The 12,993-nt window shown below is 45.8% G+C and overlaps 1 protein-coding gene across 1 annotated transcript in view; it reads left to right on the forward strand.

Annotated features, from left to right (window-relative positions):
- Positions 1 to 12,993, forward strand: part of AP1M1 (adaptor related protein complex 1 subunit mu 1) — a 28,882-nt gene that overhangs the window by 8,296 nt on the left and 7,593 nt on the right. The window contains exons 5-9 of the mRNA XM_006904248.3: positions 860 to 1,007; positions 9,105 to 9,231; positions 10,104 to 10,246; positions 10,717 to 10,788; positions 11,433 to 11,591. Of these exons, the coding sequence (XP_006904310.1) occupies positions 860 to 1,007; positions 9,105 to 9,231; positions 10,104 to 10,246; positions 10,717 to 10,788; positions 11,433 to 11,591 (649 nt within the window). The remainder of the gene's footprint in view (positions 1 to 859; positions 1,008 to 9,104; positions 9,232 to 10,103; positions 10,247 to 10,716; positions 10,789 to 11,432; positions 11,592 to 12,993) is intronic.

Here is a 12,993-nt window from a genome sequence, read left to right on the forward strand (position 1 = left end):
TTCCTGCATGATGAGTGGTTTCCTATTACTAAGTCTTTATTTTTCATCCACGAAGGTATACTAAATGCCTGGTTGTTAGAGAGTCACCTGCCTTTGTTTTAACAGTCACAAAGGAGTCTGTAATTTAAAAAAAAATTTTTTTTTTGCCTTCTCTGGAATCCTGCCCCTCAAATAATGGCCACCATGGGTTAAGCTCTTCTTGTGAACGGGGCCCTGTGTGAGCACTTTACAGTCAGTCTATTTACAATCTGAGGTTCTGTCTCCCATTGTACAGGGGAGGAAAGGAACTTTCAGAGAAGCCATGTAATTTGCCCACATCTTATGCCTGTTGCTCCCCAAGTGAGAGCAGGTTCACCAGGTTACTTTCCCAGGGGATTAGTCTCCTCTGCATACCAACACTGGTTTTCCTCACTGCCTCTGTCTCCTTGGCCTCCCCAAATGAATGCTGTACACCAGCGGTCCTCAACCTTTTTGGCACCAGGGACCGGTGCTCCCATGAGAATGTAATGCCTGATGATCTGAGGTGGAGCTGAGGCGGTGATGCTAGCGCTGGGGAGCAGCTGCAAATACAGATGAATCGTCACTCACTTGCCGCTCGCCTGCCGCTCACCTCCTGTTGTGCGGCCCAGTCCTAACAGGTCACTGACTGGTACCAGTCCACGGCTGGGGAGTTGGGGACCCCTGCTGTACACTCATTGTAACTTTAGTTTATTGGTTTTTTCCAAAATCATAAGATAATTTTGAATTAAACAGCCCCAGGTGAAACCAGAGCCTGCCTTTTCTGGAGCCTGCTACAGTGAGGGGCTGTTTTCAAGAATGCCAGTTCCTGGGCATCTTAAATCTGAGTGTATTCCCTCAGGTACATCACTCAGGAAGGCCACAAACTGGAAACGGGGGCCCCGCGGCCCCCAGCCACTGTCACCAACGCAGTGTCCTGGCGGTCCGAAGGCATCAAGTACCGGAAGAACGAGGTGTTCTTGGATGTCATCGAGTCAGTCAACCTCTTGGTAGGCTTCCTTTCTTTTCTTTCTTCTTTTAAAATCTTATCCTCTCCATGATTGTTATGAAAGCAAGTAGATTTTTAAAACTATCAAAGCCCTAAGAAATATTTAGGTTCCATGTGATAGCAGATCAGCAGAATTCAGTTTGGGCCACTCATTGCAATGTGAGCTTGTTTTATCTTCATTAGCTTTTGTTCTTATTTAGAATCAATACATGTGCATTGTTTAGAAAGAAAAAGCAATATGTAAAGTTAGAAAGTGAAGGGCTCTAATCAGAAAGACCACCTTGCTTAAGAATTCATTGTCATCCTTTGGGGCTTCATTCTATAGCTGTACAAACGTACATTGTTCTATAAAACTGGGAGCATAAGATGTGGTTCTGCAAAATAACATTTTTTGTTTCTGTTTTGGGTTTTTGTTTTGTTTTACTGTTTTGTATATATTTGTTTTTTCCTTTACTTTAACTTTTTAAATTATCATTAGGTAAATTGACCTATGCATTTTAGCCTGTGTACAGGGTTGTGTACCCACGATCAGTTTCAGGACACTAAACCGCGCCGTCACCTTGGAAACCTCCTTGTGCTCTCCCTTGGTGGTGGCACAGTCCTGCCCATCCCCAACTCCTGGCAACCACTGATCTGGTCTCTGTCACTCTAGTTTTGTCTTTTTTTTTTTTTTTTTGAAATTGTCATATGAGTGGAATCCTACAGTATGTGACCTTTTGAATCTGGCATCTTTTACTTAGCATATCACCTTCAAGGTTCATCCATGTTGCTACATTTTTCAAAAGTTTGTTTCTTTTTACATTTATTTATCTTTATTTATATTCTGAACCACAGTGTGTTTATCCATTCACCCACTGAAGGACATTGGGTTGATTCCAGTGTTTGGCAGTTGCGAATAGAGTTGCTGTAAACGTTTCATGTACAGCCTTATGTGTGGACAGTTTTTGTTTCTCTAGGGCAAATATCCAGGAGTGGGATTGCTTGGTCATATGTAAGTGTATGTTTACTTTATAAGAAACTGCCAAACCATTTTCCAGATTGACCACACCATTTTTCATCCCCACCAGTAACATATGAGAGATTTGGTCACTCCACATTCTTGATCAGTGTTTTTATTTTTGTCATCCTAATAGTATGTTGTGGTATCTCATTATGGCTTTCATTTGCATTTCCCTAATGGCTAATGATATTCAACATCTTTTTATGTACTTCTTTGTCACCTACATATTCTCTTTGGAGAAGTATCTTTTCATGTCTTTTGAGCATTTTGTAATTGAGTTGTTTGTTTTCTGATTGTTGAGTTTTGAAAGTTCTTTATATATTTTGGATATAAGTCTTTTGTCAGACATGCAATTAGAAAATATTTGCTTCCGGTCTGTCGCTTGTCCTTTTGTACTCTTGGCAGTGTCTTTCACAGAGCAAACATATTTAATTTTGAGAAAGTCCAATTATCAATTTTTTAAAAATTGTTTGTGCTTTTGGTGCGATGTCTTAAGAATTCATTGCCAAACCCAAAGTCGTATATATTTTCTTCTAAATTTTTTTCTAAAAGTCTTATAGTTTTACATTTAGGTCTATGATCAATTTTGAGTTAAATTTTACATAAGATATGAGGTTTATATCCATTTTGTGCATATAAAACAATTTTTTGCAGTTCTAACATTTTTTGAAAAGACTATCCTTTCCTTGAATTACTTTAGCATTTTGTCAAAAATCAATGGGCCATATTTGTGTGAGTCTACTTCTGGGCTCTCTATTCTGTTTCATTGATCTGTATGTCTCTTCCTTTGCCAATACCATACTGCCTTGATGGCTAACTTTGTAGTAAATCTGAAAATCAGATAATGTGATTCCTCCAACATTCTTATTTTTCAAAGTTGTTTTAACTATTTTAGTTCCTTTGTATAGAATTTTAGAGTCAGCTTGTCTATATCTACAAAAATGTCTGCTGGGATTTTGAGTGGTATTGTGGTAAATAATTTTATTAATCAATTTGGGGGGAAATTGATATCTTTAGGATATCTTTAGTATAGTAAGTCTCATTATTTATGAAACAGCATGTCTCTATATTTAGGTCATCATTGATTCTTTTCTATCAGCATTTTGTAGTTTTTAACATGCACGTGTCTTGTTAGATTTATATTTAAGTATTTTACTTTTTTGAAGCTATTTTAAGTTGTATATATTAAATTTTATTTGGTGGTATTCACCAGTGAAACTATCTGAGCCTGGAAATTTCTTTTTCAGAATATTTTTAATTATAAATTTCAATTCTTTAATGGTTATAGGATTATTCAGGTTTTCTGTTTCATCTTGAGTGAGTTTTGGTAGTTGATTGTTTTTAAGAAGTTGGTCCACTTCATCTAAGTCATTGCATTTATATGCATTGTATTGTTTATAGTAGTCCCTTGTTATCTTTCTAATGTCTGCAGGGTTTGTACTGATATTCTGGATATTGGTAATTTATGTCATCTTTCTTATTTCTTTGACAGTCTTGTGAGAGGTTCATCTATTTTACTGATGTTTACAAAGAATCAGTTTTTGATTTCATTGATTTTTGTCTATTGTTTTTGTTTTCAGTTTCACTGATTTCTGCTCTAGTATTTCCTTCTCCATGATTTGGGTTTATTTTGCTCTTCTTTTTCTGGTTTCTTAGGGTGGAAACTGAAGATAACGTTTTAAAACCTTTCTTTTTTTCTAGTATAAACATTTTAATGCTATAAATTTCTCTCAAAGCACTGCTTTAGCTGCGTCCCACAATTGGTATGTTGGATTTTCACTTTTGTTCAAAGTATTTTCAAATTTGCCTTTGAGACTTTCTTTTTCACCCATTGGTTATTTAATATGGTGTTGGTTAGTTTCTAAATTTGCAAATTTTTATTTGTCAGAATTTTTAATTACACTGTTGTCTAAGAATAAACTTTGTATAATGTCAGATCTTTAAAGTTTATTAAGGTTTGTTTTAATGGCCCAGAATATGATCTTTCTTGGTGAACGTTCCATGTATCCTCGAAAAAAAAGTATATTCTGTTTTTGTTGGATGGAACGTTCTATAAATGCCAGTTAAATCTAGTTGCTTGAAGGCATCATTTGGTTCTTCTAGCAATTCTCACTGATTTTCTGTGTATTAGTTTTATGTATTACTGAAAGAGGAGTATTAAAATCTCCAGCTCATTGTGAATTTGTCTATGTCTTTGCTTCACATATTTTCAAAGTCTGCTATTAGATACAAGCACATTTCGGATCCTTATGTTTTCTTAGTGAACTGAGCCCTTTATCATTAATTATATAATGTTCCTCTTTATCTCTGGTAATCATTTTGTTCCGAAGTCTATTTTGCTGTTAATATTGTCACTCTAGAGTTCTTTTGATTAGTGTTTACATGGTATATATCTTTCTATCCTTTTACTTTAAAAAGAAAATTTTATTTTTAACAATTGCATCATATTTGAAGTGAGTTTCTTGTTGGCGATATATAATTAGGTCATTTAAAAAAATCCATTTTGATAGTCTGTGTCTTTTAATCAATATATTTAAAGCGTTTTTCCTTACTGTTGCTATGAATTTTTTGGATTCAAATCTACTATATCACTGTTTATTTTCTTTTTGTCCTCTCTGTTTTTCATCCCTTTGTTTTCCTTTTCCTAACTTTTCTGTGGATTATTTGAACATTTTTAGTATTCTATTTTGTTTATTGTGATTTTTACTATATCTTTGTATAGCTTTTTTAGTGATTGCTATAAAATACATACTTACTTTTTCACAGTCTACTTTGAATCAGTATTTTACCACTTTAATTAAAATTTAGAAACTTTAGTACCCCTTTATGCTAGAGTTGTCCTATATATTCATCTACATGCATTGAAACCCCACCAGACAATTCATGTTAAAGTTTTTGTTTTCAATTGTTAAACATTTACTTTAAAGAATTCAGGAGGAGGAGAATAGTCTTCCATATTTACCCAGATATTTGCCATTTCTGTTGTTCTGCCTTCATTCCTGATTTTCCAGGTTTCCTTCTGTTATCATATCTCTTTCATCTAAAAGCTTCTTTTAGCAGTTCTTCTAGAGCAGGTCTACTGGATACAAATTCCTTTGGTTTTACTTCATCTGAGAATGTCTTTATTTCACCTGAATTCCTAAAGGAGATTTTCACTGGATATTGAATTCTGGTTTGACTGTTTTCTCTTTGCACCTTAAAAATATGCCACTTCCTTCTGGGCTCCATGGTTTCTGATAAGAAATCCACAATCACTTGAATCCATATTCTCCGGTTGGCACCATATTATTTGTCTCTGGCTGCTTTCTAGATTTTTTTTTTTTTTTTTTGGCTTTAGTTTACAGCAGTTAGATTATGATGTGTCTAGGTGTGGATATCTTTGGGTTTCTAACATTAGGGATTTGTTTGACTTTTTGAATCTGTAAGTTTATGTCTTTCACCAAACTTGCGATATTTTCTCCTCAAATTTGTTCTCATTGTTTCACTCTTTTCTTTCTAAACTCCAGTGACATGAATGTTAGACCTGTTATTGTCCCATGGGTTCCTGAGGCTCTGTTCATTTTATTCCATATTTTTTTCTCTCTGTTGTTTTAGATTGAATAATTTCCTTTAACCTGTTTTCAAGTTTACTGACCCTTTAGTCTTATCACCATTCTGCCACTGAGCCCATCCAGTGAGTTTTTGTTATTGCATTTTTCATTCTAAAATTTCCATTTGATACTTCTTCATATCATAATTATTTGCTAAGATTTTCTATTTTAACATTTGTTGTAAGAGTGTTTGCAGTTTTTATCATAGCTGTTTAAGGTCTTTGTCAGATAATCCAGATCAATATCTATGTCAGTGTTGGTGTCTATGGATTGTATTTTCCATGTGAGCTGAATTTTCATAGTTCTTTGTATACCGAATAATTTTAGATTATATCCTGGACTTTTTGAACATTATCTTATAAGATTCTAGGTCTTATTTAAATTATTTGGAAAATGTTGATATTTTTGTTTTAGCCAATAGTTGACCTGGCTCAGTTTAGGCCACGAGTCCCCACCCCCACTCTGTAGGCCATAGTGTCAGTCAGTTCAGTTTTCAAAGCTTTCGTGCCATATGTAATTTGAGTCTCTCCCAAGTATACACTGCCCAGTGGTCAGTCTGGGACTGGGAAGTTTGGTTCTCAAAGTTTTTGGGGCGCTAATAAGGATCCCGTCCCTGCAGCCCAGTTCTAGAGTGCTCTAGAGACACGAACAACTCCATGGGGTTGCTTTCCTGAACTCCTCACTCTCTGCCATCTGTCTGGTACTTTCGGGCTGCTTGCAGCTTTCCTTTTTGGTTTTGTGGCCAAACACGTAGGGCTGTAGATCCCCACTCTGTCATTCTTATCCGCACTTGGGCCTGAATCTTGGGCTTGCTCTACCCTTTCTGAACAGTGGCTAGATTGCCTGGGTCCTAGGATGTAGAAAGCACAGAAGAAGGGGAAATGGGAGATTTCTGTACTCCCCTGAGTGACAGAAGTTTCCCTTCTGGCTCTGGAGCCAGAGTTGGAGGCTTCTGAGAGCTCTGTGCTCACTTCCACTTCCGGGTTGCTCTGTGCTTTCGTGTGGCAGAGAGGGGCACCGCTCGTTCTTGCCTCCTCCTGGATTTGCCTGCTGCGCTTTTCAGTCTTCCCATAGTTAGTTGCCCATGCCTGAAGGTAATGGCAGAGAAGGGATGCAAGCCAACTCCACCTCACCTTCAGCCTGTCTGCATCAGAGATGGCCCCACCTCCACCATATGGGCAGCCCGTGATGACTGTGCCAGTCCTGTTATGTGGCTCACTCAGGTGTGCTCATTCCAACTGTGACAAATGGTGAAGAAATGAGCATGCTCATGCATCCTCAGACGTGCATTTTGAGTACCTCCCTTACCTGGGCAGGATTTCTGGAGGCTGAGATTTCAGATGTGACATTGTTGAGCGTGCTTCCCAAAGAGATAGTCCCAGTGGACTTAACATAACTGTATTTCTTCATATTAAGCTTAGGGGTGAGGTTGTGGCCTCGCTAACTATGTTTCCTTCTTGCCTGAGGACCTTGGTCTGAATTGTTCGTTGAGCCCAGAACATGGTCCATCTGCCTCTGGGGTGTCCTGGATAGAAAAGCAAATCCCAAGAGCAGGTTATAAACAGCTGCATGGGAAAGTGTGGAGAGTTCACAGTGGGGGTTTGGAGGCGTCCCTACATGTGGCTGTACCTGAAGGACTCTGTTCCTTCATACATGAGGCAGCATGAGGCAGGTATGCACATCTAGGCATGTTAGAATGCCTCCTTCCTAAGTGTGTTTGCAGAGCTGGCAGCTGAGTCAACATCGGCCTCTAGATTCCAGAAATCTGGATGGAGTGGTACACTCAAGTAGCCAACCCCTCAGCAAATACCTCCTCTGTGCCCACCCCAGGGAAGGCACCGGCTTTGGAACACTACTCACGCCTCAGCTGAGAAGGCCAATCTATCCTGATTGCTGCGCCCAGGGTTAAAATTAGCCTTGTGGGCTGCATGGCTTTTTGTCTCCACTTCCTGGTCCTGCCTTCCCAGCGTTTATGACCTCATGTGTTCAGTTACAGAAGACCATATGGTTCTGACTCCCCAAGGGGATTGGGGACAGTCACCGTCGGGGGGAGCACAGAAGGCCCACAGAGTTAGGCAGGTGGGAGTGGCAGCCTGCCAGAGCCCAGACAGTGAGGACCCACGTCTACTGTGCTTGCTGAGTGCCTCCTGCCCTCGGGCACTGGCTCCATGCTGACCCAGCAGTGAGCAGCTTGGCACAGCCCCTCACTAGAAGGGAAACGAGCCAGGCAGATGGGGTTGGTGAGAGGCGGCAGATGCTGTGCACTGTGGAGCCAGGGAGCTGCCTGCTGGGATGTGGACAGCGAGAGGCCAGTGTGGCCAGAGTATAGTGAACGATAGAGGTGACCGAGCCAGACCCTGCACGGCCTTCTGTCCTGTTTTGTAAATATCTCAGGGTTGTCATCCACTTGATGTCTGTTCTCCATTCCTCTCAGAAGGAAAGGGCTTTCGTGGGGGCACGCGCTGCTGTTGGGACCCTCAAGTTGAAGACTGAACAGAATTTCCTGCTTCTCTGCAGTGATAGGAAGCTCGGGCCCTCCACCGTGGAAGCGTGGCTGGTGCCTCTGAGGAGTGGCCTGGGTGGCCTCAGTCTCAATGCTCGTGTGAATGTGGCCTTAGGCAGAGGGCCTCTCTGGGGTGCTGGTCAGGGCTGTGGCCCCAGCACCTCTGCCACCTGCTCTGTGCCTTTGGTATACAGCTCCCTCCTCAGTGTCCTTATCTCTAAAATGGACATGAAAGAGTAGCTCTAGCAGCCTGGACAGTCTCAGGGTTTGCCCATCAGCCTGTTGTGAGTTTTAATTGCACTCTAAGATACCTCCCAGTTGGCACGTGAGTTGCAGGGTGGCCCAAGTCATAGCCCCACCCCACAGACTATTGAGGGTGCCGAGAGGGCCCCTGGTGCAGAGGAACTGCTCAGCCTGGTCTGTGAACATCGTGACCATATCTGTTCAAGTGCATTGCTATTTTGTATCTGTGGTTTTTAGACTTCAGGGCAGCCCGGGGAACTGGGAGGGGTCAGGGCCCAGGGAGCACCATCTTTAACAAGCCGTTGGGCATGTGGGCCTGGTGACCTCCGCAGTCCCCACGGGGAGAAACAAAGGATCTGGAGAAAAGCAAGTCTGGCTGCTCTGAGAGGCCAGGCCTAGGCCGGCAAGTGCACGGCCTGGCAGGGCAGACCTGGCACATGGACGAGGCACCAGGTCTGCCCCAGGCATTCAGGACTCCTCAGAGGGCATGAGAGATCCCTCAGACAGGATTCCAGGCCCAGGTCAGCAGGCCTGCCCATGAGGGAGGAACCCCTGTAGCCTGAGGCCTAGAGGGTGGGGCCCACGAGTGTCTGCCTCATGGACCCTGGCACGAAGGCTGGATGGGACGAACGAGGCTTCCCCAGCTCAGGAGACAGTGAGAAGGGAGCTGAGAATGGGGGTGGCCGAGAGAGTCAGGCAGCATGGTGGAGGACGGCGGACGGCAAGTTGGAGCCTCCCCTCACGCCTACCTCTCCCCATCAGGTCAGCGCCAATGGCAACGTCCTGCGCAGTGAGATTGTGGGCTCCATCAAGATGCGGGTCTTCCTCTCTGGCATGCCCGAGCTGCGCCTGGGCCTCAACGATAAGGTCCTCTTCGACAACACGGGCCGTGAGTAGCCTGGGCTGAAGGGGCCTTATGCACAGAGCAGCCTTTGCCCCCGAGGCAACTTCATCCTGGACTCAAGTTAGAGCTGAGGGAACGTTCACCTGAGCGAAGGAACACGATCTCAAGCATCTTGTTTATAAGACAATTATGAAAATTGATACCTAGAAATGATACCCAAAGTTAATAACTAATAAATTCATAGAAGGGACCTGGCCTGGAAGTCGCACTTCCTGTGCTGGGGCAGGGCCAGAGCAGCCTCAAGGGTCCACATTGCTGGGGCTCCATGTTTGCCAACTGGACCACCTGGCTCCCCCTGCCACAGGCCCAGCACGGCGGGTGCAGTGGCCTGCGTTGTCAGTTACCTCTGCAGCAGCAGAAGTGAGGGCTTCTCAGGGGTTAGCCCATCAGGGCGACTCCTTTCCTGGGGCTGGGTTCAACACCCACAGCCCCTCTGTGAGATGGGAAACCAAGATAGGACCCCAAGATCCAACAGACAATGGGGCCAGGGCTCTTAGGAACCCTGAACTATCAACAGGAACCCTCAGCTGGGTGTGTTAGTCATTAAACAAACGTGTCCTGAGCAGCCACCTTACTTGGGGACTTGGTGTGAAACAGGCCGACCAGCCCTGCCCTCAGCATGAGCCCAGTGTCAGGAGCTGAAGGGGCCTCCGGGGAGTGAGGAAGGATGGGAGGGTAAAGTTGGGGGGGTTTGTCTCGGAACCCAGCCCCTTGGGTGTTCGTGGCCCAAGATGCTTTTGCAGATTTGGGGACAGCTCTGCTTTCTGCCAGGGGTGGGCCCCAGGCAGTGGGAGTGTTGCTGAGAGTGACCCCCAAGGCCTTGGGTCTGTCCCACCCTCACCCCCACCTCCCGTCAGGAGGCAAAAGCAAGTCAGTGGAGCTGGAGGATGTGAAGTTCCACCAGTGCGTGCGGCTGTCCCGCTTCGAGAACGACCGCACCATCTCCTTCATCCCCCCCGACGGCGAGTTCGAGCTCATGTCCTACCGTCTCAACACCCACGTGAGTGCCCCAGGTGCCCCTCACCTGGGGCTGGCTGTCACCACCGGGCAGCCAGGGAGGCTCCAGCAGGCTCCTGCCTTTTCCCTGGGGTGAGACAGTTCCCATCCAGGGTGTCTCGTGTCCACGAGGTGACACCCAGGGTGGGATGCACAGAGCCTGTGTTTGAAGATCTGGGGCTCCAAGCTTTGTGAGGGGCCAGGGCCCTTTGGCACCACTGCCCCTTCCCGGGCACCCCCACCAGCACAGCCCCGGTGATGTCCTCCACATTCCCACAGAGGCCCTTAGAGCTCCCTGCTACTTGGATCTGCACTCCAGCCTTCCCTAGTGCAGCCCCAGGCTGCAGTGTGCCAGGCTCACACCGGGCTCACACCTGAGCAAATGGCCCATCGCCCCAGGCCTCGGTCTCTGTCTGTGAAACGGGGCTTTGTTACACGACCGGGTGTGAGTGCCATCTCCACCCTCCCCGGCAGGTCAAGCCCTTGATATGGATCGAGTCGGTGATTGAAAAGCATTCCCACAGCCGCATCGAGTACATGATCAAGGTGCGTGTACATCCTGTGCAAAGCGTCAGCCTGGGGGACAGGGCAGTGATGGGGGGACAGGGCACAGCCCCTCCTGTTGTGTGTGTTCTGCTCCAGGGCCTTTGGTGCTCGGGCCACCATAGGGCTCTGTGACTCCCATCTTGAGGAGTGAGGCCCTCGGCCGTCATCCTCACTGCCTCACTGTGAGCTCAGATTCCCAGGTGGGACCAGGGCACCAAAAAAAGACACACCATTCAGGTCCTGGGTGCAGCCACTGTGTTGGGCCTGTGTGCAGGCATCCAGAAGGGCTGCTGCCTGCCAAGTGGAGCACTCCTGCCGCTCAATAAACCCTGTATAGCTCAGGCCAGCCTTGGGGATACAGACCTTTAAGTCCTAGGAGGCCAGGACTGGGCCAGAGGGAGGTATGGGGAGCTCCAAAGGCTGAGTGAGCAGAAAGACAGCGACTGAACTTCCAAAGTCAGGCAGAGGGAGACTCTCACGGTGAGAAGGGCATGGGCGGTGCCTGAGAATACCTGAGGATCAGATCGGAGGAGGGTCCCACAGGCCAGGCCGAGGGGAACATAGTCTTTGTTGGGCAGGCTGGATTTGGGCTGGGCTGTTTCACCTTCACCCTTCACAACCTTGACTGTGGGCCTCTTCTCCAGGCCAAGAGCCAGTTCAAGCGGCGGTCAACGGCCAACAACGTGGAGATCCACATCCCTGTGCCCAATGACGCCGACTCGCCCAAGTTCAAGACAACAGTGGGGAGCGTCAAGTGGGTCCCTGAAAACAGCGAGATCGTGTGGTCCATCAAGTCTTTCCCGGTGAGCGCTTGGTGGGGCACCCCCTCTAGGATTCACTCACATCCCACGTGCTCCCCGTGCCCATTACAGTGCTGTGGCCTGGAGGCTGCAGGATCCTCCCCCTACAGCCCCTACCCCGGAGCCTCAAGACAGGACATGGGGCCAGGATTCCAGCCTGGGCTTCTGGGAGGGTCAAGAGGGGGTGGGGGATGGAGAGCTAAGGAAGGAAAGCTGGAGCCTTCTGGGAAAGCAGAGGGTGGCTCAGCCCTGGCCACCTTCCTCTCCAGCGTTGGGCGCACTCCTCCCTCCTTCCCTCCTTCCTTCTTTCCCCCTCTGATACTCTGGATCGTATTCCCCTTCCCTGGAGAGTAGCAGACCGCCTGAGGCCAGAGCAGCACGAGCTTCAGGAATCCAGCTCCAGCTCCAGGAATGTGTAGCGCTTTGTGCCCTGTGCCAGCTCTGCCCGTGGCTTGGCTGCCTGGCTTGTGTTCAGGATTTTGAGCACTTGAGTTTGGGTTTCCGGGAGTAGCGCCCAGAGAGCCTGGAGGACAGGTGTGCGCCTGTGCCGATCACACCGTCCTCAGCTGTAACACAGGTGCTTGGCTAGCCACTGCTTTTCCACATTCTCCCCTCTGTCTGGACCCTGGGGGGCTCGGGGACAGCCCCAACTGAGTTAAAGAAGCTGGACATGTAGTCATTCAAGGGCCTTGAATTTTTGTACGTTAGCAGTTTCCCTCAAAACCATAATCTAATCATGTTACAGAAAATGTAGACAATACAGGAAGGGGGAGAAAAAAAGACCATCATCCCGCCACCATAACAGAGTTGCTATTGGGCTTTTGGTGCTTTTATGTGTTTTTGTTTGACATTGTGAACAGGAGTAGAGCCAACCCGGTGTCCTTTGTTCCTTCAGCCTTGTATCAGAAGTATTTTCTAGGTCATTGACTAATGTTCTTGGTGGTCAGTTTTGGCAGCAATAGAATATTCTACAGAGGACGTGATAACCATCCTAGATTGTTGACTGTTGCCACTGTTTAAAATAGCATTTATGTTAAACACACACACACACACACACACACACACACACACACACACACACACACACACAAAATGGGAGAATAAAACAAAAGAGAAAGCACATGGTTAGCTATAGGGGAGGGAGAGACATGGCCAGGGGCTAGATGCCAACCAGTGTGGACTGTACCTTATTTTGTAGCCTGTGTTTCATTGTGTTTCAGTCTATTTTTGAAATTTTCATTTGACTTTGAAACCATTGAAGTGTTTTTCATGAGTATAAAACAAATCAAAATGGAAAAAAAACACAAACAGTGATCCTAAAACTCAAAAGCCAAAAGAACTTACCGGTATATCAAGGTGAAAACCACACAGAGCTGAATTACTTCAGGTGACATGCCCCCAGAAC

The sequence above is a fragment of the Pteropus alecto genome, unplaced genomic scaffold, assembly GCF_000325575.1.
Source record: "Pteropus alecto unplaced genomic scaffold, ASM32557v1 scaffold160, whole genome shotgun sequence".
NCBI lineage: Eukaryota > Metazoa > Chordata > Mammalia > Chiroptera > Pteropodidae > Pteropus > Pteropus alecto.